This window comes from Chiloscyllium plagiosum, unplaced genomic scaffold (genome assembly GCF_037043375.1).
Source record: "Chiloscyllium plagiosum isolate Xiang-an unplaced genomic scaffold, Cpla_swu_hap1 HiC_scaffold_48, whole genome shotgun sequence".
Taxonomy (NCBI): Eukaryota; Metazoa; Chordata; class Chondrichthyes; order Orectolobiformes; family Hemiscylliidae; genus Chiloscyllium; species Chiloscyllium plagiosum.
Genome location: NW_028270186.1, coordinates 16,425,029 through 16,446,015, shown reverse-complemented (window position 1 = coordinate 16,446,015; position 20,987 = coordinate 16,425,029). Strand labels below are relative to the sequence as shown.

At 46.7% G+C, this 20,987-nt stretch overlaps 1 protein-coding gene across 1 annotated transcript in view; it reads left to right on the top strand.

The window, feature by feature from the left end:
- The window catches only part of LOC122543176 (bone morphogenetic protein 1-like), a 132,888-nt gene extending 113,430 nt beyond the window's left edge, over nucleotides 1-19,458 (top strand). Inside the window, exons 12-21 of the mRNA XM_043681598.2 lie at nucleotides 1,535-1,680; nucleotides 2,916-3,111; nucleotides 5,248-5,373; nucleotides 6,292-6,452; nucleotides 8,687-8,867; nucleotides 12,909-13,034; nucleotides 13,926-14,053; nucleotides 14,851-15,064; nucleotides 16,309-16,559; nucleotides 18,126-19,458. Of these exons, the coding sequence (XP_043537533.1) occupies nucleotides 1,535-1,680; nucleotides 2,916-3,111; nucleotides 5,248-5,373; nucleotides 6,292-6,452; nucleotides 8,687-8,867; nucleotides 12,909-13,034; nucleotides 13,926-14,053; nucleotides 14,851-15,064; nucleotides 16,309-16,559; nucleotides 18,126-18,260 (1,664 nt within the window). The 3' untranslated portion in view covers nucleotides 18,261-19,458. The remainder of the gene's footprint in view (nucleotides 1-1,534; nucleotides 1,681-2,915; nucleotides 3,112-5,247; nucleotides 5,374-6,291; nucleotides 6,453-8,686; nucleotides 8,868-12,908; nucleotides 13,035-13,925; nucleotides 14,054-14,850; nucleotides 15,065-16,308; nucleotides 16,560-18,125) is intronic.
- The last annotated feature ends 1,529 nt before the right edge of the window (nucleotides 19,459-20,987 follow it).

The window sequence follows — 20,987 nt, the reverse complement described above, 5'->3', positions numbered from 1 at the left end:
ACTAGTGGATGGGTACTGAGCGGGCTGAGGCAGGGAGAAGAGACAGGGAGGATTCATTTAAAAGAAACTGTGGAAGAAAATCAGAGTGCAGAATGTGAAGAGCCTAAGGTTTGTCTAGGGGGAGGCACCCTTCCCCTCCCAATCTAGACCCAAGGATCAGTAATCAGGCAGTGCTGTGATAGCCATAGGGCTGCTGCATAGCTTAAAGTAACTTCATACACAGGAGAAAAATCACCAGGAGTTTTATTTCCTGTGCAGGCCAAGTAGCTCAATGCCAGATGGGGTAGGAATGCGTCTAGTGTGGTACAAATCTAAGGAAATAATGAAACAATTCTGGACTTTTTCAAAGGGTTTAATTATTAGTTTGCAACTCTGTTCTTTGCACAGGCTCTTAAAAAGAGTGCTGTCAATTTTAAAATGTCTTTCTCGTTTTATTTCTCTCACTAATTGGGTCTTTTTGAAAGTCCAGGAGTGTTTAACAAAGATGACGTGCTGAGGGGAAGAACTCGCACAAAGTTCACCTGAATTGCATGCAGCTCTGACTCTGTAGCAGTCTCCAATCAGAGTGTGACCAGTATGTACAGCTGTAGCTTCAGAGTCAAGTGCAGAAATTGTAACTGGAGGAGGCCATTCAGCCTTCAAGTCCGACCCACAATTCAGTTCAGTCATTATCATTTGCATATTATGTCCATTTACCTGTTTTTTGATTACAACAGTAATCCCATAACAGTAACAGTAAGAAGGCACATCACCACCACCTTCTCAAAGGCAACTTGGGATAGACAATAAATACAGTCCAAGCCAGTGACCCCATATCCCATGAATGAATTAACAAAAATAGATCAATTTCAGATTTCACAGTTGCGTTTGACTTTTAGCCTCAATGTGTCTATGTGGTTCAAATCCCAGGAAATAATGGAACAATTCTGGACTGCGATAGGGAGGGACAGTGGCCAAGGAGAAATGGCAGTTGAAACTGGATTGAGACTGTTTGGGCCAAGCCTCCTCTTCTTGTGCCTTAATGACTTTGCAACCTAAGATCGAGCCAGTTGTAAAAAGTAGGACAAGACATTGTGACCAGTTGTTTAGATTTACATTTGTGCTTTGAGTTGGTGAGCTGTTGCTCCAGAAAGACGGTGCTGTCTGTTGCCTTAGTGCCTAAGACTGGACACCAGACATACTTCCACCATCCTCCCTATTCTCCTGGAGGGGCTGCTTAACACCAGGTCGTCAGGCTTCCATCTGTCTCCTTACCTGAGCCAGAACAGTGTTACTCTGTTTTGTGCTATTTAATCATTCCTTCCAGCATTCCTCATTCAGCACTTAGCAGGAGGGGTTACTGTTGTAATCAAATAGCAGGAGTCCCAGGTAACCTTTGGAGGGCAGGTGCCATGCTTCATCACTTTAGCACTTCCTTGTCCATCTGTCACTCAACGTTCACTTCAACTCTCCTGCAATGATTGATTATAGAGGCCGAGCAAAACCGCAGCTGCAAGTGCTGAGTGTGCTACGTTTTCTTGTGTTTAAATTTCAGCCATTTGTGGTGGGGATATCAATAAGGATCTTGGACAGATACAGTCTCCAAATTACCCCGATGACTACAGGCCATCTAAAGTCTGCATTTGGAGGATAAGAGTCTCTGACAGCTTCCATGTTGGGCTCAGCTTTCAGTCATTTGAGGTAGGTTTCAATTTTCAAAAGTCATTTCTCACACTGTGCCATCAACGTGGATTAAAACAAGGTGGCTAGGTGTGAAAAGTCATTGGTTATCACATCACTTCACCCAGAAATCAACATTATTGCTGATTTCCATGTTGCCTTTGTCAATGCTGCTTTATTGGACTTGCTGTGACACATGTTGTGTATAGAGAGTGTGCTTACAACGAAGTGGATTTTCTGTCATTATCACTAATCAGATGTTGCCACTGCAGATCTATTGTCCCATCCTGTAAGCGGCAACTCCTCCTGGGATTCAGTTACAAACTGCAGGCTTTTTTCTTTCACACCATAAAATTGAAAGGTCTATGGGGCACTCAGTTTTGCATGAAAGCCTATAGATCATACACTGTCAGGTTGAGTTAACTGAATTCTCAATTTCCAACTTCAAATCCAAATAATTGACTCAATTTAAATTCAAATACTTTCCAATTCAGTACCAATGAATTGTAGTCAGCTTCACACATAAATGAAATGCAGCAGCTGCTGTGCACACAACAAGGTTCAACAAACAACAGTGTATTAGTGACTGGTCTGTCTGTTTTGATGATGATAGATATGGGATTAATAGTGAGCAGGACCCTGGGGGAACTCCCATGCTCTTCTTTGAAATGGAGCCATGGGATCTGTTGCGGTTATCAAACTGAATCCATTCCTTCATTAGTATCCAGGAAAGGGAAAGGATATTTGGTATGTTGGTGGAGACCAGATCCTGTCAGTGACTAACTTAATGGGATAAGCTCCAGTTCTGCTCAAGAATGCTGAACGAGTGATGACAGACAGTAATTTGCTCAGACAGTTGACAGCTCACTGCAATGTATTGAATTGACCTCAGGATTTAAGACACTGCATCAATCTCTAATCTCTCCTTTCCAACCTATAATTACCAGCTGCTCAAATACAACAGTTCACCACTTTAACTCTGGCACACTGGCTTCGTGTATGTGTCATAGATATATCATCAAATGCGTGCACTGCGTGCGTTGTATGTTGTATGGTTTGACGTGTGTGAGTGTGTTTCAGTATAGAGTCTGTCTGCTGTGTGCATAGGTGACGCGTGAGTCTGACATTTGAATGTGTGCACAGTGTGCTATAATTTGGGTTGTGTATATGCAGTGTGTTTTTTCAGTGTGTGCGCGTACACCAGTTCTGCTGAAGCTTCACTCGCAAACTCTGGAGCTGTTTTACTCCCCATGCAGATTGAGAGACACGATAGCTGTGCATACGACTACCTCGAGGTCCGTGATGGAAGCACTGATGACAGTCCCCTGATTGGCCGTTACTGTGGCTACGACAAGCCTGATGATATCAAGTCGAGCTCCAACAAATTGTGGATGAAATTTGTGTCGGATGGGTCCATTAACAAAGCAGGCTTCTCCGCAAACTTCTTCAAAGGTGGGTACATAGACTGATTCCACTTTCACTCATTACAAAATACTCGTTAGAGAAAACATGTAAGCTTCTCGGGCCTACCTTTCATAGCCCTAAAACAATTTGGAATTGTCCTCCCTATTTGTACTTAAGCAGCATCAATCAGCGTTCTGTTGGCAAGCCTTATAAGCTTAGCATTTGCAGTGGAGAGCATTTGAGTTAAGGTTCAACTGAGCATTGATGAGATCATGGAGAAAATAGGAAGAAATAGCTTGCATTTCAAAGGGGACAGTTATGCTGGGACAATCCCAGCATGGTACAACCTCGGGTGGTAATAGACAGAATCAATAGGGAAATGCAGTGGATTGAGTTTATCTGGACGTCAATCACATTTTTATTAAGGTACCACACACAAGATTATTTGAGCATTATCAAAAGTTACGAATGGCGCCAGTTGTAACACTGATGACAAGGGCAGGAAGGCTTTTAAATGTGCAGACTGGGAAGTTGAGCAGCAAGTCAGCTTTAGGTAAGAGAAGACAAAGCACAGTCTACACCATAGAAAATAAAGAGAGAAAAAGGCAAAACATTCTGATGCAAACAAAATCATGGGGTTTATTTTGAGGTGCACAGGCTTCAATAGGAATGGTACAAATATGCGTAAGTCAGGCTGCACGTGAATTACTTTGCAATTCTTGCCTCATAGATTTCCTCCAGTGTGGAAACGGCCATTCGGCCCAACAAGTCCACACCAATCCTCCAAAAAGACCCATTCCCCCACCCTATATTTACCCCAGACTAATGCACCTAACCTACACATACCGGAATACTATGGGCAATTTAGCATAGCCAATCCACCTGAACTGCGCATCTTTGGACTGTGGACAGAAACTCATGCAGACGTGGGGAGAATGTGCAAACTCTACACAGACAGTCACCTGAGGCTTGAATTGAACCCAGGTCCCTGACACTGTGAGACAGCAGTGCTAACCACTGAGCCCCTGTGGCTTCTTTCTACCTAAAGAGAAGCACTGGAGGTAATGCAGAAATCGCAAAAGGAAGTTGATAAGCTGGGAGAAGGGATTTGGTAGAATCAGCCTAACTACTGTGGAAGAACAGAGATAGATAAGCAGCTATTTGAATGATTGAAAAATCATGGCAGCAGGTGCCGAATTGTGGTGATGATACAAATAAAATAAGTAATCATAATTAGAGACAACAATAGACGCAACATTATAGACATAACAATAGGTATAATTACAGACATAGTTATAGGCAATCATTAAAATAAAAATTAAGTACAACATATTTAAAGGGTTGCAGAGTTATGAACATTGAAGTGTACAAATAATTACAGAGTGTTGCAAAATTTAGGTCTCCTTAGTTTACAGAACAAAAAATAAAGATCTGCCACACCCTGCATTTTGTATTAAAGTCCACAGAACATATCAAGGATTATGAAAGGAAACTTCACAGAACTTTAAAGGCAGTTCCTCAGGTGACGAAACATGCCGGTAGGAAGGAATAAAAAGGCGAATATCACCCCAAATTTCTGTTTGAAAGCGTGATTCAGGAACGGAGTAAAACCAACTCTGGCCACCCCCAGGAACAAGCTGTTCCCGTTCTCTGTGTCATTCGGGTGCAAATCGTTGACTCACCTTAGATTAGGGAGCCTTCCATGGAAAACAGGGAGTGGATAGAACTTGCCAGGGAAGGATAATCAGCCTTTCAAAGCATTCAGCATCATCAGGGAGACTGCTTGCATTTGGTGGGAAAGTGACCATTGAAATATACCGTTGACCTCTGGCTCAACTGGGTGCACTCTTCCTGCAATATATACATGTCGGGGATGTGGAATCATCAGTGTTCCTAGCAAAGCCACATGTCACTGGTATCACCCAAGCCAGGGAGTTGGTTTGCCTGCCTGAGATAGCATTGCTGCCTTCTATTAGTAAGTAGGGTAAAGAAGACTGAAACACCAGCTCTCAGCAGTGGAAACGGAAAGAGGGGCTCCTATTTTGGATTTTCCTCTCTATCTGGGTAGTTGCCCTTCTTACCCTTCAGTGAAAAGCAAAATGATCCATTCTTCTCTACGTGTAGTTACAGGGGGTTTCTGCACAGACACAACTGGTGCTGATCTCTTTGCTGTCTTTATTCTAGAGGTGGACGAGTGCTCCCGGCCTGACAATGGTGGGTGTGAGCAACGCTGTGTTAACACACTGGGCAGTTACAAGTGTGCCTGTGATCCTGGCTACGAGCTGGCAAACGACAAGAGAAGCTGTGAAGGTGAGAAAGAGAGGGATTTTGTTTCCACTCTTTTTGGGGATGAGTTAAGAGTGCACTGTGTTGCTGTCTGTTTGGAGATGCATGTAAACCATATTTCCTTCCCTAATGGGAACCAGTGAATCCATTTGTTTTTATAGGGCAATCCAGTAGTTTTGCCATCATTATTAATGAGTCTCGGGTTTTATTCCTGATTGGTTTGTTGAATTTGAATGCCCCAAGCTTTAAGGTGGGATTTGAACCTGGCCTCCAAAACATCCAGGTCTCTGGATTAGTAGTCCTTCAATAATCCCAATATTCTTCCATCCCCCATTATGCGGTGCAAATCAAAGAGAGAACTTTGAAAGGGGAGAGGAGAGTGAATGCCTTTTCTGATGGATGTGGGAGAGAAGCTGAGGCCAAAGACAGCCATCATCCTAGAATTGAGATGCTCCTTGCTGGGAATGTGCCAGCCCCAGTGCTTTAAGTGCTCTGATGCCAGGTTCAATGTTACCATTGAGTGTTGAAGGTGCGGCTAGTGGTTGGGAGAGTCATGCCCCATCCTCCGATGCCACAGAAGCACAGCAGAAAAACTTGTTGGCCAGCTGCGAGCAACATGGTGCACTGCCCTGAAGCCAGTGTGTCTGAGTGTGCCAGTGAATGTAAATTAAATGCTTGGTGTGGGCGATAGTGGGCGAGAGTTTGGTACTAAATTACTTGGGAACAGGGTGACTGAGCCTCGAGATGGAGATATAAGGAATAAGCAAACAAGGAGGAGTTTAAAAAAAACTCAATTACTGCAGAGTGTTTAGTGCCAGACCTCCCTCTGGTATGTAGTAATTGGGCTGTATTTGCCCAGCTGGAAGATGTTCTCTTTTGGAAACAGAATTCCTGCTGCAAATTCTGCTTTTTACTGGAGTAATGGTGTTTTATTAATTGCAGCCGCGTGTGGTGGTTTCCTGACAAAGCTAAATGGCTCCATAACCAGCCCAGGGTGGCCCAAGGAATACCCACCCAACAAGAACTGTGTCTGGCAAGTCGTGGCACCGACCCAGTATCGCATCTCCCTCCAGTTTGAGTTCTTTGAGATCGAAGGCAATGATGTGAGTATTTACTCAGAGCAAAGGCCAGTGCGAGATGAGCCAAAGACCTGCGTTTGGGTAGTGATTTGCACATATCTCAACGGGCTGTGGGAATGAAGTGTGGTCACTGGTGAAGTGGGACAAGCAGCGACCAATGACCAGATTAATCCGTTTTTGTTTGTAATATTGCCTGTGGAATAAATATAGGTCATAACTTGGGGAGATATGCCCTGCTCTTGTTGGAGAATGCTGCAAAGCAGTACATTTCTGAGTAAGCACATAAGGGCCCTTGGTTTAACACCTCGTCTTCTGGCCTGTTTGACCAGTGTCACTATCTCAGTATGGGAGTGGCAGCCTGGATTTTGATGCTGGGGCATGTACCCACAATCTTGCACCTCTGTTGTGTGAGTGCAACCCCTGCTGAGTCACGGCTGACTGTACCATCAGCAATGGCTGCTGGCTTATTGGAGTCAAGGCACCCACCCGAAGCACTACACAGCTGAACAGAGACCCCAAGAGTACAAGAAATCAATGGAAGATAAAAGGTTCAATTGCTGATGATTAGAGAACAGCAAATTGTCACACACCTCCTGAGGACAACAGAGTTGCCCATTCCGTCTCAACCTGCACTGGCACAGTGCATTGAACAAGGTGAGAACTCAGAGAAGGAAGGGAAGGATATATAACCCTGACAGGTGGATGGCCTTAGCCCTTGGAAATGTTGCGAAGCAGTGAATCACACCTTCGATGACCAGGGGAGTGTAGCATGCATCGGTCATCATACTCTGTTCTCAGCACTGTTCTCGGTCTTCACTCCAGACTTCATCCCCTAGCTACTGACTCCGTTCATCTCCCCAGCAACTGTTGAGATTAAACCATCTGTACCTTTAGCCCCAAGGTCAGCTCCTGATTCATGCTTGTGCCATCAGGAAGACTGTCTGTTTCAAGAACTTTGGTCCATTTTCTGCTCGTCTGCATCCGAAACCCTCATTCACACCTTTATTACTTCTCCACTTTGACTGTTCCACTGCATTCCTAACTGGTCTTGCACATTCTACCCTCCGTAAACTTGACCTTATCCAAATCTCCGTGTTTTGTGTCTCAACTCAAATTGTACCTGGGTTCAATTCCACCCCCGAGCGACTGTCTGTGTGGAGTTTGCACATTCTCCCCATGTCTCCGTGCATTTCCTCTGGGCGCTTCAGTTGTCTCCCACAATCCAAAGATGAGCAGGTTAGGTGGATTGGCCATGCTAAATTGCCCAGAGTGGACAGGGATGTGTAGGTTAGGTGTGCATTAGTCGGAGGTAAATGTAGAGTAATAGGGTAGGAGAATGGGTCTGAGTAGGCTACTGTTCAGAGGGTCGGTGTTGACTTGTTGGGCCGAAGGGCCTGTTTCCACACTAGGGATTCAACGAATTCTGTTCCCCCTATTCTTCCTGTACTCACTGACCTACACTGGCTTTCTGTCAAGTAATGTCTTGATTTTGAATTCCCTTCCTTGTTATCAAATCCTCCATCATGGCCACAGGCCCTCTCTATCTGTGGAATCTCCTCAGGCCCCAGAAACCTTCAAGATCTCTGCACACCTCTAATTCTGGCCTCTTGAGCAACCCCTGATTTTAATCACTCCACCATTGGTGGCCACATCTTCAACTGCCTGGGACCCTGAGCTCTGGAATTCCCTCCCTCAAGTTCTCCATCTCTCTATTTCACTACTCTCGAAAGACAATCCTGAATATCTACATCCTTCAGCAAATTTTTGATCACCGCTCAATGTCATATTTAGTGGTGTTTCGATGAAGTGCTTTGGGAGTTTTGAACTTGCTTCAGTTTACAAAGATGCATGAGGCACCAAGCTAAGTGGGGAGAGACTGCTTCCTTCCCTCTCCATGTCAGAATTCAGTCAGGACAGGGTGTGGCTTACACTGGCACTGTTGTATTACTATGTGTTAGATACTGTACCATGCTATATTGTGTCCTTTTAGGTCAATGATTGGTATCCCTACAGTAAAATTAAGCTGGATTGGAATCTGTTGTGCTTGGTGACTTGCTCCAATTTGATCTGGTCTGTTGATATTGTATCATAATGAAAGGTTCTGACCTGAAACATCGACTCCCCTCCTCCTCTAATGCTGCTTGACCTGCTGTGTTTTTATCTAGCTGCACACCTTATCCATCCTGATATTGTATTCTACCTATTGATGTGGTAAGTGATGTATCAATCTGATTGGTCTGTGATCTGTTTCTTTCCAGGTTTGTAAATATGATTATGTCGAAGTCCGCAGTGGCCTCTCCGCCGACGCCAAGCTTCATGGCAAATTCTGCGGAGCAGAGAAGCCGGAGGTGATCACATCCCAGTACAACAATATGAGGATAGAGTTTAAATCAGACAACACAGTCTCCAAGAAAGGTTTCAAGGCCCATTTCTTCTCTGGTACGTGAGCTGTATCCTTACAGGGTGCAAGGAGAGAGAGATCTCGGACGGTTGCAGGGCTGGAGGAGGCTACAGAGATCTCAGAGAGGTGTAGGGTGGAAGAGATTATAGAGATTTTGGAAGGGTGCAGGGCTGGAGGAGGAACAGATATCTCGGAAGGGTGTAGGGTGGAGGAAGTTGCAGGGATCTCAGAGTGGTGTAGGGTGGAAGAAGTTGCAGGGATCTCGGAGTAGTGTAGGGTGGAGGAGATTATGGAGATCTTAGAGAGGTGCACGCCTGGAGGAGGTCACAGATCTCAGTGGGGTGCAGAGCTAGAGGAGGTCACAGAGATCTTGGCGGGGTGGGGGGGGGCTGCAGGGCCGGAGGAGATCACAGAGATCTCGGGAGGGAGGGTGCAGGGCTGGAGGGGGTCACAGAGATCTCAGAGGGGTAAAGGGCTGGAGGAGGTCACAGAGATCTCAGGGGGTGTGCAGGGCTGGAGGAGGTCACAGAGATCTCAGGAGGTGTGTAGGGCTGGAGGAGGTCACAGAGATCTCGGAAGGGAGGGTGCAGGGCTGGAGGAGGTCACAGAGATCTCAGAGGGGTAAAGGGCTGGAGGAGATCACAGAGATCTCAGGGGGTGTGCAGGGCTGGAGGAGGTCACAGAGATCTCGGGGGGGTGCAGAGCTGGAGGAGGTCACAGAGATCTCAGGAGGTGTGTAGGGCTGGAGGAGGTCACAGAGATCTCAGGAGGGAGGGTGCAGGGCTGGAGGAGGTCACAGAGATCTCAGAGGGGTAAAGGGCTGGAGGAGGTCACAGAGATCTCAGGGGGTGTGCAGGGCTGGAGGAGTTAACAGAGATCTCAGAGGGGTGCAGGGCTCGAGGAGATAACAGAGATATCGGGGGGGTGCAGGGCTGGAGGAGGTCACAGATCTCAGAGGGGTACAGGGCTGGAGGAGGTCACAAAGATCTTGGAGGGGTGCAGGGCTGGAGGAGGGCACAGAGATCTCAGAGGGGTACAGGGCTAGAGGAGGTCACAGAGATCTCGAAGGGGTGCAGGGCTGGCGGAGGTCACAGAGATCTCAGAGGGGTGCAGAGCTGGAAGAGGTCACAGAGATCTCAGAGGGGTGCAGGGCTGGAGGAGATCACAGAGATCTCAGAGGGGTGCATGCCTGGAGAAGGTCACAGAGATCTCAGAGGGGTGCAGGCCTGGAGAAGGTCACAGAGATCTCAGAGGGGTGCAGGGCTGGAGGAGGTCACAGCGATCTCGGCGGGGTGCAGGGCTGGAGGAGGTCATAGAGATCTCGGAGGGGTGCAGGGCTAGAGGATGTAACAGATCTCAGAGGGGTGCAGGACCAAGGCGATAACAGAGATGTTGGGGATGCAGGTTTGCAGGAGGTCATAGAGATCTTGGAGGGGTGCAGAACTGGAGGAGTTCACAGATCTCGGAGTAGTGCAGGATGGAGGAGATCACAGAGATCTCGGGGTGGTGCAGGATGGAGGAGATCACAGAGATCTCGGAGTGGTGCAGGATGGAGGAGATCACAGAGATCTCGGAGTAGCGTAGGATAGAGGAGATCACAGAGATCTCGAGTGGCATAGGATGGAGGAGAACAGAGATCTTGGAGTGGCGTAGGGCGGAGGAGGTCACAGATGTCAGAGGGGTGCAGGGTTGCAGGAGGCCATAGAGACCTTGGAGGTTGCAGGACTGGAGGAGTTCACAGATGTTTGAGTGGTGTAGGGTGGAGGAGGTCAGAGATGTCAGAGGATTGAAAGGCTGGAGGAGTTCATAGATCTCAGAGTGGTGTTGAGTGAGGAGGTCACAGAACTGCCAGAAGGGTGTAGGATGGAGAAGGTGATAGAGATGTCAGAGGGGTGTAGGGTGCAGGAGGCAACATAGATCTTGAAGGGGTGTAGGACTGGAGGATGTCACTGAGATCTTGGAGGATGTTGCAGACATTGCGGAAGGGTGTCAGGTTAGAGAAGGTGAAGGTTTCCGAGGGGTGTAGAGTGAGAGGATGGCTGGAACCGAGTTAGATCGTCAGCTGATCCCTGACCCGGTGCAGTGCTTTTCCTGTTCTATTTGGCTTGCTCAGTTTGTTCAATAGTTGGCAGAGATATCTTGAGGGGGCATTTGGCTTTTCCGTCACTGTGAAAATGTGCCTTACGCAGTAGCAAGTAGATAAAGAAGTGATGCCCTTAAAGTTTCCCACTTTTCCAAGAGCAGAGCAGAACCAAAGGGGAGAGCACTGCATCAGGCAAGCAAAAGTGATGGAATGAAGGACAGTACTGCCCCCTTTAGGATCCAGACCCAAATGACTCTCACATCAAATTTTGCACACTGTGTAGTTTTGTACCTAACAGCTTGCTCTGTCACTTGCTCATGTAAATTATTCATGTTGCCTGGATCAGAGAGTACAAATGGAGACTGTTCATCCCACTGTGCCTGTGCTGGCTGTTTGGAAGAGTGACAGATCCGATCCTCCTGCCCTTTCTTCAGATCCCTGCAAATTTTCCCTTTTCAGATATCTCGTATTCTCCCTTGGGAAAATCACTGTTTCAGGCAGAGATTTTCACATCACCACAGTTCATTGCTTGTGCCTCATCTTCACTCTGGTTCCTTTACCATTGTGCTGTAATCTGTAACCCCGTGCTGCACCTTCCCTGGGAGTGTTTGATGGGGCAGTGCCATTTCAGAAGCTGTAACCCCTGCCCGTTTACTTCCTCCCTCCTCACTATCCAAAGCCCCAGACACATCTTCCAGGTGAAGCAGTGATTTACCTGCACTTCACTCAATGTAGTCTGTTGTATTCACTGTTCACAGCAATGTGTGGTCTCCTCTGCATTGAAGAGACGAAACAGACTGGGTGACTGCTTTGTGAAACACCTACATTCTGTCTACAAAAATGACCCCAAGCGTCCAGTTACCTGCCACTTCAACACACTACCGTGTTCCCTGGACAGCATTTCTGTTCTGGGCTTTCTGCAATGCTCCAGCAAGGCTCAACGTAAGCTGGAAGAATGGCAGGTCATTTTCTGCTTGGACCCTGCAACCTTTTGGCCTCAGTATCGAGTTTAATAACTTTCAGCCTAAACACCTTCTTCTGTGTTTTTACCCACTCCCACACTCCTGAACTTGTAGTCACAATCAACCAATTTTCACAACTCATGATCCCTATTGTCAGTTTTTCTTATTACCTGGTTCACCATTATACATCCCTTTGTCTGACAACTGCTGTTCTCTCTTTCTCCACTGATTGCTTACTCATTTCACCCACTTTGAACTGCACAGTGACTTTGTGGTTAGCACAGCTGCCTCACAGTGCCAGGGGCCCAGGTTCAATTCCAGCCTTGGCTGACTATCTGTGTGAAATTTGCATGTTTTCCCCATGTGTGTGTGTGGGTTTTCACCTGGTGCTCTGGTTTCCTCCCATGGTTCAAAGATGTGCAGCTTAGGTGGATTGGTCATGCTAAATATCCATAGTGTCCAGGGATGTGCAGGCTAGGTTGCTTAACCATGGTAAGTGGAGGGTTATTGGTAGAGTAATTGACTGGGTTTGATTGGAATGGTCTTTGGAGGGTCGTGTGGGCCGAGTGGTCTCTTTCCAACTGTAAGGGTTCTATGATTCTATTCTATGACTCCTCTCTTCAGCATATGTAACATCATTTCCAAGACCATCAATTCTGAAGAAGAGTCACTGGACCCCGAAACATTGACTCTGCTTTCTCTGCACAGATACTGCCAGACCTGCTGAGTTTCTCCAGCAAATTTCTGTTGTTGTGTAGAGAGACCTTAATTCTGTATCTAACCCTGTGCTGGGATTGTTTGACAGGCACACTGTGCAGCCACATGAGAGATCAGGGGCTGGAGTAACTTCACGATAATGTGCCTTGACTGAGGTTTTCTGTTGTCTATGGACAACAAGCAAATTACAGTGAATGAGGATGAACTGGACAGAGGGGCAGAGCTCCTGGAGTGATCATTTGCGGGGACAAAGTTTTAGACTGTGTGTCAAGCTGTGGAGACTGCGTCTTGAGCTTCCCTACCTTTCCTTCCTCCAGACAAGGACGAGTGCTCAAAGGATAATGGCGGCTGCCAGCACGAGTGCGTCAACACTTTTGGGAGTTACACATGTCAGTGCCGCAGCGGCTTCATGCTTCATGAGAACAAGCATGATTGCAAGGAAGGTGAGTGATCTTTGACCTCCAACGCACACATGAGATGAAGCAGGGCCCTGAGAGCTCCAACCTGCCTATCCCAAGGTGGGAGTGTTGCACTGGAAGATGCATGGTACTGCTCCCCCTGGGTGGGCAATATCCCAACAGTTTTAATTCACAGAGTGAGAATTGGCACCACCCGGCTTCTGAATGAAGGGAAGGCTGTGGACAAAATGTTTAAACCTGTGAATCTTCAGCAAAATTCAGTCAGCAGAGGATAGTTGCAGGGTACGAATGGTTTCTGCCTACTGCAAGGTATGACGACCATGGGATTGCTCATTTGCATTGACCCACACCATTCGCAAAGAGCAGGTATTTTCCAAAGCAGAGTCTCTGCTGCCAGTCACTATTGTAACAGGCAAGCCTGCAAGCTGGACTGTTCCCCAGTCATTCATTCCGAGGGTGTTGTGTTAATGCGATTAGAAGCAGTTCAGAGGAAATTCACTAGACTGATTCCTGAAACAAAGGGCGTGTCATATGAGGAAAGGTTGAGCAGATTGGGGCTGCATTCGAAAGCTATGATACGATTGAAATGTATAAAATTCTGAGGGGGTTTGAGGAGGTATACACTGAGAATATGGTTCCCCTCTTGGGGAAGCCTTGAACTAGAGAGCGCAGTTTCAAAGGGGGTCTTCCATTGAAGATGAAAATGTTCTTTTCTCGGAGGGTTGTCAGTGTTTGGAATTCTGTTTCCCGGAGTGGAGAGGTAGGGTCTTTAGCTAGACTCCAGGCTGTTGACCAGATTCCAGACTGACAAGAGAGTCAAGGGGGCCAGATGGGAATGTGAAGTTAAGACAGAGCAGGTTCAAGGTGACTTCTCCTGTTTCTTGATCTTATGATCTAACTTTCTTGTGACTGCAGCTGGATGTGAACACAAGATCAACAGCGTTTCGGGCACCATCACCAGCCCCAACTGGCCCAATAAGTACACCAGTCGAAAGGAGTGCACCTGGGAGATCACGACCACGCCTGGGCATCGAGTTAAACTGGTAAGGAATACTCCTCATCGAGGTGGTGCACCCAAGATTGGCGTAAAATCACAAACCTATTCACTGTTATCATTATTCAGGGACCAGATTGGAACACTGCATAGTCACAAATGGCTTACTATTTTGGTCCAGTTCCATTTTGGAAGCTCTGGAGAGTCACCAGAGGCCTATTTGGCCTATCAAGCCTATGCTGGCTGTTTGAAAGGTCTTTCTAATAGTCCCACTTGACAAACTCTTTCCCCATTCTTCTTTTCACTAGTATATCCATTTTCATTTTGAAGGTTATTGTTGAATCTCCTTCCACCCTGCTTTCGGCACTGGCTTCCAGAATTGCACAAACTGTAACGTTGAATTATAACAAAGCTCCTCATCTCCCCATTTCTTAATGTCAAATTGTCTTTAATCTCTGCCCCCCCATGTTACCAACCCTCATGCCTTCAGAAACTGCTTGAGAATTGTTGAAAAACAAACAACATGCTGTCACAACTTTTCCTCTTGCATTCATCGGTACACAACGCCAAACCTTAAGGAAATGACATTTTATACTGCATGAGAAGATTGTGCTGATTGGTTGGCAGGTCAGTTTCTCTTTGGGTTTGATTCAGCAATACTGAGGTTCTGTCTTATCAAGCGACCAAATGGAAACACTTTGTCCAGATTTACTTTTATCAAAGTACTTCATCGTTTTCAACATCCCCGTCACTTTCTGTCCTTTGAGAAATTACTTGTCTATGGAGCCTTGAAACTTGGAATTTTCACCCTTGGGCAACATGCAGTTCTTTGCTTTTTTTTTTAAGGCATTCAATGAGTTGGATATTGAACAGCATCAGGAATGTGCATATGATCACTTGGAGCTTTACGATGGCAAAGACTCGAAAGCGAAGGTTATTGGCCGATTCTGCGGCAGTAAGAAGCCAGAGCCCCTCATCTCCACCTTCAACAAGATGTTCATTAAATTCTTCTCTGACAACTCTGTACAGAAAAAAGGCTTTGAAGCTGCTCACACCTCAGGTAAGAAACGTCTGCTATTACCACACGTATCTCTCCAAGTAATTTGAATTGTTGTGATTTGAAGCCAAACCAGTGCGCAGACAATTCTGTTCATTCATTTGAACTGCATTGGAAAGTGATGGTAAATGCAATTACTGAGGGGCGTTCATACATGCTGTTCACTGTGTCTTTCCTGCTTCACCCATTCAGGTAGGTTGCAGTCTTGAAATTACACATTTAACAATATCCTCCCAGACGAAACATGACAAATCAGTTGAGAAAAGGGGCTTACCTTATCACAAACGTAGCCACAGTGAGAAGGACGTCAGTCAGCAAAGGCTTAATTTCTGGGCACGCATCCAGATTTAAGCAGTGCAGTTAACTTTTCTGCAAGCACTTGTACTGATCCTGCAGCGATTCGGAGCTGTGCAAAGCAGTAAAATACCAGCAACTCCATTGGGATGGCACGGAGTCAGAACTGATGAATCCCGAGGAAAACTAAGCTGGGTTCCCAATGCTGGTTGCTATCCATCGACCTTTGGTGTAAGTCTGTAGGTTGGGGGAAGGAGAGGTCTGATTCTACACACACACCAGCCCTGCAATCCAGTAACATTGTTGGCAACCTGCTGCTAACCTAGTGCATGGATAGTCATCTGGTCAAAATACCAGAGGACTGCCACAGCATCATACCCCATCACCAACTGGTTGCAGAGGTAATGTGGGGGAATGGAGCAGATTGGAATAGTGTACAAAGAACTACTCTTATGTATTAAAAACTTGATAGCCTTAAGCAGCAAAGGTACTTAATGACACCAAGCAGAATGATGTGATGTCAGTTTTGTAATGCAGGGAAGGCTGTTCATTTCAATGCATTAAGGTCCCATAGACTTTCTACCCAGGGCTTTCTGCCCTGAAAGGGTCTCAAATGTAAGACGGCACCTCTGACACAGCAGCAGTATGTTGGTCCCAGTCTTATAAATCGCCTTCCATGGACAATGAGCCCTCCCCACTCCCAGCCTCTTGTCAAAGAGGAGAAGTGCAACCCGTTGAGATAAGAACTGTAGATGGAAGGAAGGTGAACACACAACCCTGACTGGGGCATGTAGTCCAAGCGAGGGAGGATCTCGTGCTGGCTAGTGCAAGAAAATATCAAACTATAAATAGTGCGATGGCATTGAGCAAGTGATACAATTGAGAAAGGACTAAACTACCTCAGGAAGCTTCTATCCAGAGATCAGTGTTACACCCCATGTTTTATTCTGCAGAATGTGGGGGCAAGCTGAAGGCCGAAGTGAAAACCAAGGACCTGTACTCTCACGCGCAGTTTGGCGATAACAATTATCCTGGAGGAGCTGATTGCCAGTGGGTGATCCGGGCTGAGGAAGGCTACGGGGTTGAGCTGATATTTCAGACCTTCGAGATCGAGGAGGAGGCAGACTGTGGTTACGATTACATGGAGTTGTTTGATGGCTCAGATGACACTGCTCCAAGGCTGGGCAGGTTCTGTGGCTCAGGGGTAAGAGCTCGCAATGTCCATTTAGCGATTTCCCGATACCTTCTGGTTCAACCCAGTGAAACCACCCCAGTTTAGCATGGACCTGCCAACTGTCCTAATAATGAGAAACTAGGGCCCAGATGCAGCAAGACCTGGGCAACATTCAGACTTGGGCAAATAACTGGCAAGCTATATTTGTGCCACACAAGTGCCAGGCAAGACCACCTCCACTGAGTGGGTCCAACCTTGTGATACTGAACAATGTCCCATCGCCAAATCCCCCACCTGTGGGAGGAATGGCGAAACCTTTTTCCTTGCTTCCTCGCATTCTGATGTCAGTCTCAGTGCAGCCCACTTCACATCTTCACTTTCTGTTCCAAGCTGTTCTTCTCAAGTCCCCACCCCTTGCCCCAGCACTTAAAATTCCATACAGCGCCCCTGGGAGGTATATGCATGCAATGGGTGGGAGGTTTGTCTGCGTGTGCCCTTCACTCAACACGTCATCCATTAGTGCATCTCTGAGCAGAGAGCAGGGAAAACCGTATGTTATGCACGTACCCATGTATGTGCATTTGTCCACAAATATTCATTTGCTCATACCACCCACAGCACACCGAAATGTGAGGTAAGGGCATAGGTAAGAGTTCGCAGATACATGTACCAGCATGCACACTCTGAAGCTACCTGATGCATGAGGCAGAGAAAGCTTGCACTTATCCCTGTTTGTGTCGCTGGTGTTTCATGGACACAGGCCTATCCCCAGAGACAGAGCTGGCCTGACTGGGAGGCTCTCCCACTTCAATCACCTGCTGTACATTTATCGGAAAGATTGATAGGTTGATAATTAACCATGGCCATGTTATGAATACAAGCCCAGTGGCCATTAAGTCCTGCAGTGGGCTTCAAACCAAGAGCTTCTGCCTCATAAATGGAGACACTCTGCGCCACAAGATCAATGTTTGCCTGCAAATATCCCACTGCAGCAGCTGGTGGAATTTCAATCCATTTACTACATCCTGAATGGAAAATTAGTTTCGGTAATGTCATTGTTGCAAACACCCATCTGGTTCACTAATGTCCTTGAGGGAAGGAAATCTGCCGTCCTTACCCAGCCTCGCCTCCATGTGACTCCAGACTGACAGCGATGTGGTTGACTCTCAACTGCTGCCTGAAATGGCCCCAGCAAAGCGCTCTGTTCAAAGGCGGTTAGGGACAGGCAGCAAATAGCCCTGACATCCCCATGAAAGAATGAAGGAAACAAATGACCCACATGCTTGAACAGAGTGACGCACACAACCTTTTCAGAGTCAGCTTAATGAGAGCCAGCAGTGACAGTGCAGCAGGCTGGCTCAGCCTCCCAGCCAACTGAGTTTGTGGCCCACATGGAGCAATAAATTGCTGAGACTCCCAACTGGGGTACCAGTGATCTTTACCTGCCTTCCTTTAACTTACCAGGTAGGTTAAAGGAGGAACAATGGACACAGCAGCAACGTTGAGTGAAGAGAACAGTCAGAGTCGGAGGGGTTGTAGGCACATTTACAGATCAGCAGTAGCCCTCTATTGATGGGTCAACATTTTTTGTTGCAGCCTCCTGAGGAAATTTATTCTGCCGGGGATTCGATCATGATTCGCTTCCACACAGACGACACCATCAACAAGAAGGGGTTCCACGCACGTTACACCAGCACCAAGTTCCAAGACACTCTTCACTTGAGGAAATGATCTGAACCCTGGGCGAACTGAGGGACTTGGGAATTTGCAACTTTCTTTTTTGTTAATTGTACTGTAAAATTCTCCCACGAGGAACATAGCCATTTCCAAAATTTCAGCACTTTAAATGAAAAAAAAAACGGCTGAAATGACTCGTTTGTATTATGATATGTGATGCTTCAAGTGCAGCGAATGACTGGGAATCGCCAAGCGACCCAGTATTGCAGTGTTTTCAAACTAAAAAGGACTCAGTGTTGTGAGAGATTCCTTTCGGGAAGATGACCGAAGCTGTGGTATGATCCCCTTTTCACGGACGTACATAGCTTTCTTTCAAACAGCACGAAAGACGGATCAGTGCAGCTGCCCTCTGTACTGGTCCCTGGACTTCTGTGAAACCCCTGTCTCTCTCTCTCTCTCTCTCTGTCTTTCATGCTGACATTCAATGGATGTCATTTGACCGCAACCATGAGCCACAAAGTGGCTTGCCATTGGCCTGCCACACCGAAGGGTACTGGGCTGTCAAGGGAGGTGTCAACCTGTGACCAGGCACTTCCAGGGGTCCTCTGCTGAGCCAGTGCTGTCTAACCTTGTATGTCTCCTGGCCAGAGCCACCGCTGGCAGCAGTCAGCGAGCTGCCTGCTCTTTCTCCATTGGTCAGTAGTGTTTAGCATTGGTGGGGGGAGGGAGGGGAACCTCTACAGTGAAAGGTTGGGGGGAGTAGTGTGGAAGACATTTTCACTGCCTCCTCAATAAAATACAGTAGCATAAAACAATTCCTGAAGCTTGAAGTTTATATTCAGGTGCTGGCCTCCACAAGATTTCACAGACAGGGCTGCGATCTCCTCGATTCAGTCTGTGGGGATTGTGAGGAAAAATATCAGTGAAGCAGCGTTTATTGCAAGAGCTGCAAGTTGATTTACTCAAGTTGCTGATTTTAACAGTTCAACATTGGTTTTGACATTCCTGAGATCACCATGAGCATTACCTTCTACCACGCCGAACCTTGGATGGGGATCGCCTGCCTGAGATCCGTTGGGGCAGTGCATTGGCAGACAGTGGACTGGAAAGCTGCGATTCGGCCTGGTTTGGTGTGGTCAGATGGTGGGGTGGTGAGGTGTAAAGGTGTACCAGGTGATCGTGCCGAGTTTTGTCCGATAAGCTTTGGAAGTTCATTCTTTAAAGCCCCAATAAAAATAAATGCTGCAGCTTCTTTTTTGCATTTGTCCGCTGCTTTGTCATCTTGTTTTTACTGTAGACTGGTCTGGGCTTCACAGTGGGCAAGAGGCGATGCCCACTCTGAAGCGTTTGAAGTGTCGTCGCTGTTGTCGTAAGCACAGCAACAAAGTTTGCACACAGCGAGCTCCCACAGAAAGAGTACCAGAATGGTCTTTTTTTTGTAGTGTTGATTGCGAGATGAATATTGACCAGAACACTGGGAAGATAACCCCTGCTGTTGTTTGAAATAATGCCATGACCTCTTTTGTATTTGCCCAAACCCCAGGTGGGGCCATTTTAATGTCCAAATAGCAATGCAGATTGACCAAATGATCAGTTCAGAATATTAACTGCGCAGTGTTCACTTCAGCGTAATCACTGTGCAAGATCCACCGGTCTTAAGGTGCTCCTGTTACGTAGTTGTTTAGCACAGCATGTGACCCTGGGCGTCCCCAGCCGATGTTGTTTCAAAGGTGGAGTGTTTGTTTTTTATTTCTGTCTATTGCAGCACTGTTTTAAATAGAGATGTCAGCAGGGTATATGTTGAAACGTGAACGTGCATTTTACCCAATGGACGTTCTGACAGGGCTGAATGTAGTGCCAAAGGGTGTGACAGCCCCAGGTAAGGTTCCTGTAGCTCCATCCAGTTTTCTATCAAAATTCCAGCTCGTTGCTTGCAAACCCATCTTTGTCTTCTCTGGTCTCCATGAATTTTCCTGGATTGAAGTTTGTGCTAATCCAGGCAGAATTCAGCGCAAATGGAGGGCAGAATCACCTCCTCCTGTGATGTAGACCTTGTGGCTCTTAAAGACCTGACTTAAACCCTCACTTGTCCTCCCCTAGAAATTCCACCGCCAGACTCAGCATCAGCATCATTCACTTGGATTTATAAAAGCACACCCTTATCTGTACAATCCAAAGTGCTCCTGAAAATAGCACTGGGCACCCAGTATACCTTCACTTCCTTAATAGCACCCTTCCACCATCTACCTCTCACTGGCCTTGCCTGCCTTTCGATGGTCACACACTGAATTGCATGACTAGCCACTGTACTAAGTCCCTTACAGTAAGCACACCATCCTCTATTACTTTCCAATAGTGCCCCAATCCAAATCTAAGACTTTGCCACTGATCCCATGGCCTCATGACTTGAAGACCTGACTACGCTGTGGAGCATTGACAACCTCCATTGACAGGTTGGAGGCAGCATACATACATTGCCTGAGATGCTGGAGCTTTAATCAAGTACAAAACCAAGCCAAAGTGAGCTTTTCGCTGCCAAGTGAACGTTGAGGATTAATCCCTTCAACATTGTGCCCAGAGTTGCCTCATTCTGTACTATCGCAGCACAGTGGCTCAGCTTTGCACTGTAGGTGTAGGCACTTCTCTGAGTTTGAATGGTTGTGCTAAAGTGAAAATTTAATTATGTTTCACTTGAGACTGGCTGACTCCAAATATAGCAGCTGCTGAAATTGAAGGGGGAAGACCAAAGAATGTTTTGGAGCATTTCCACTTTGATAATGT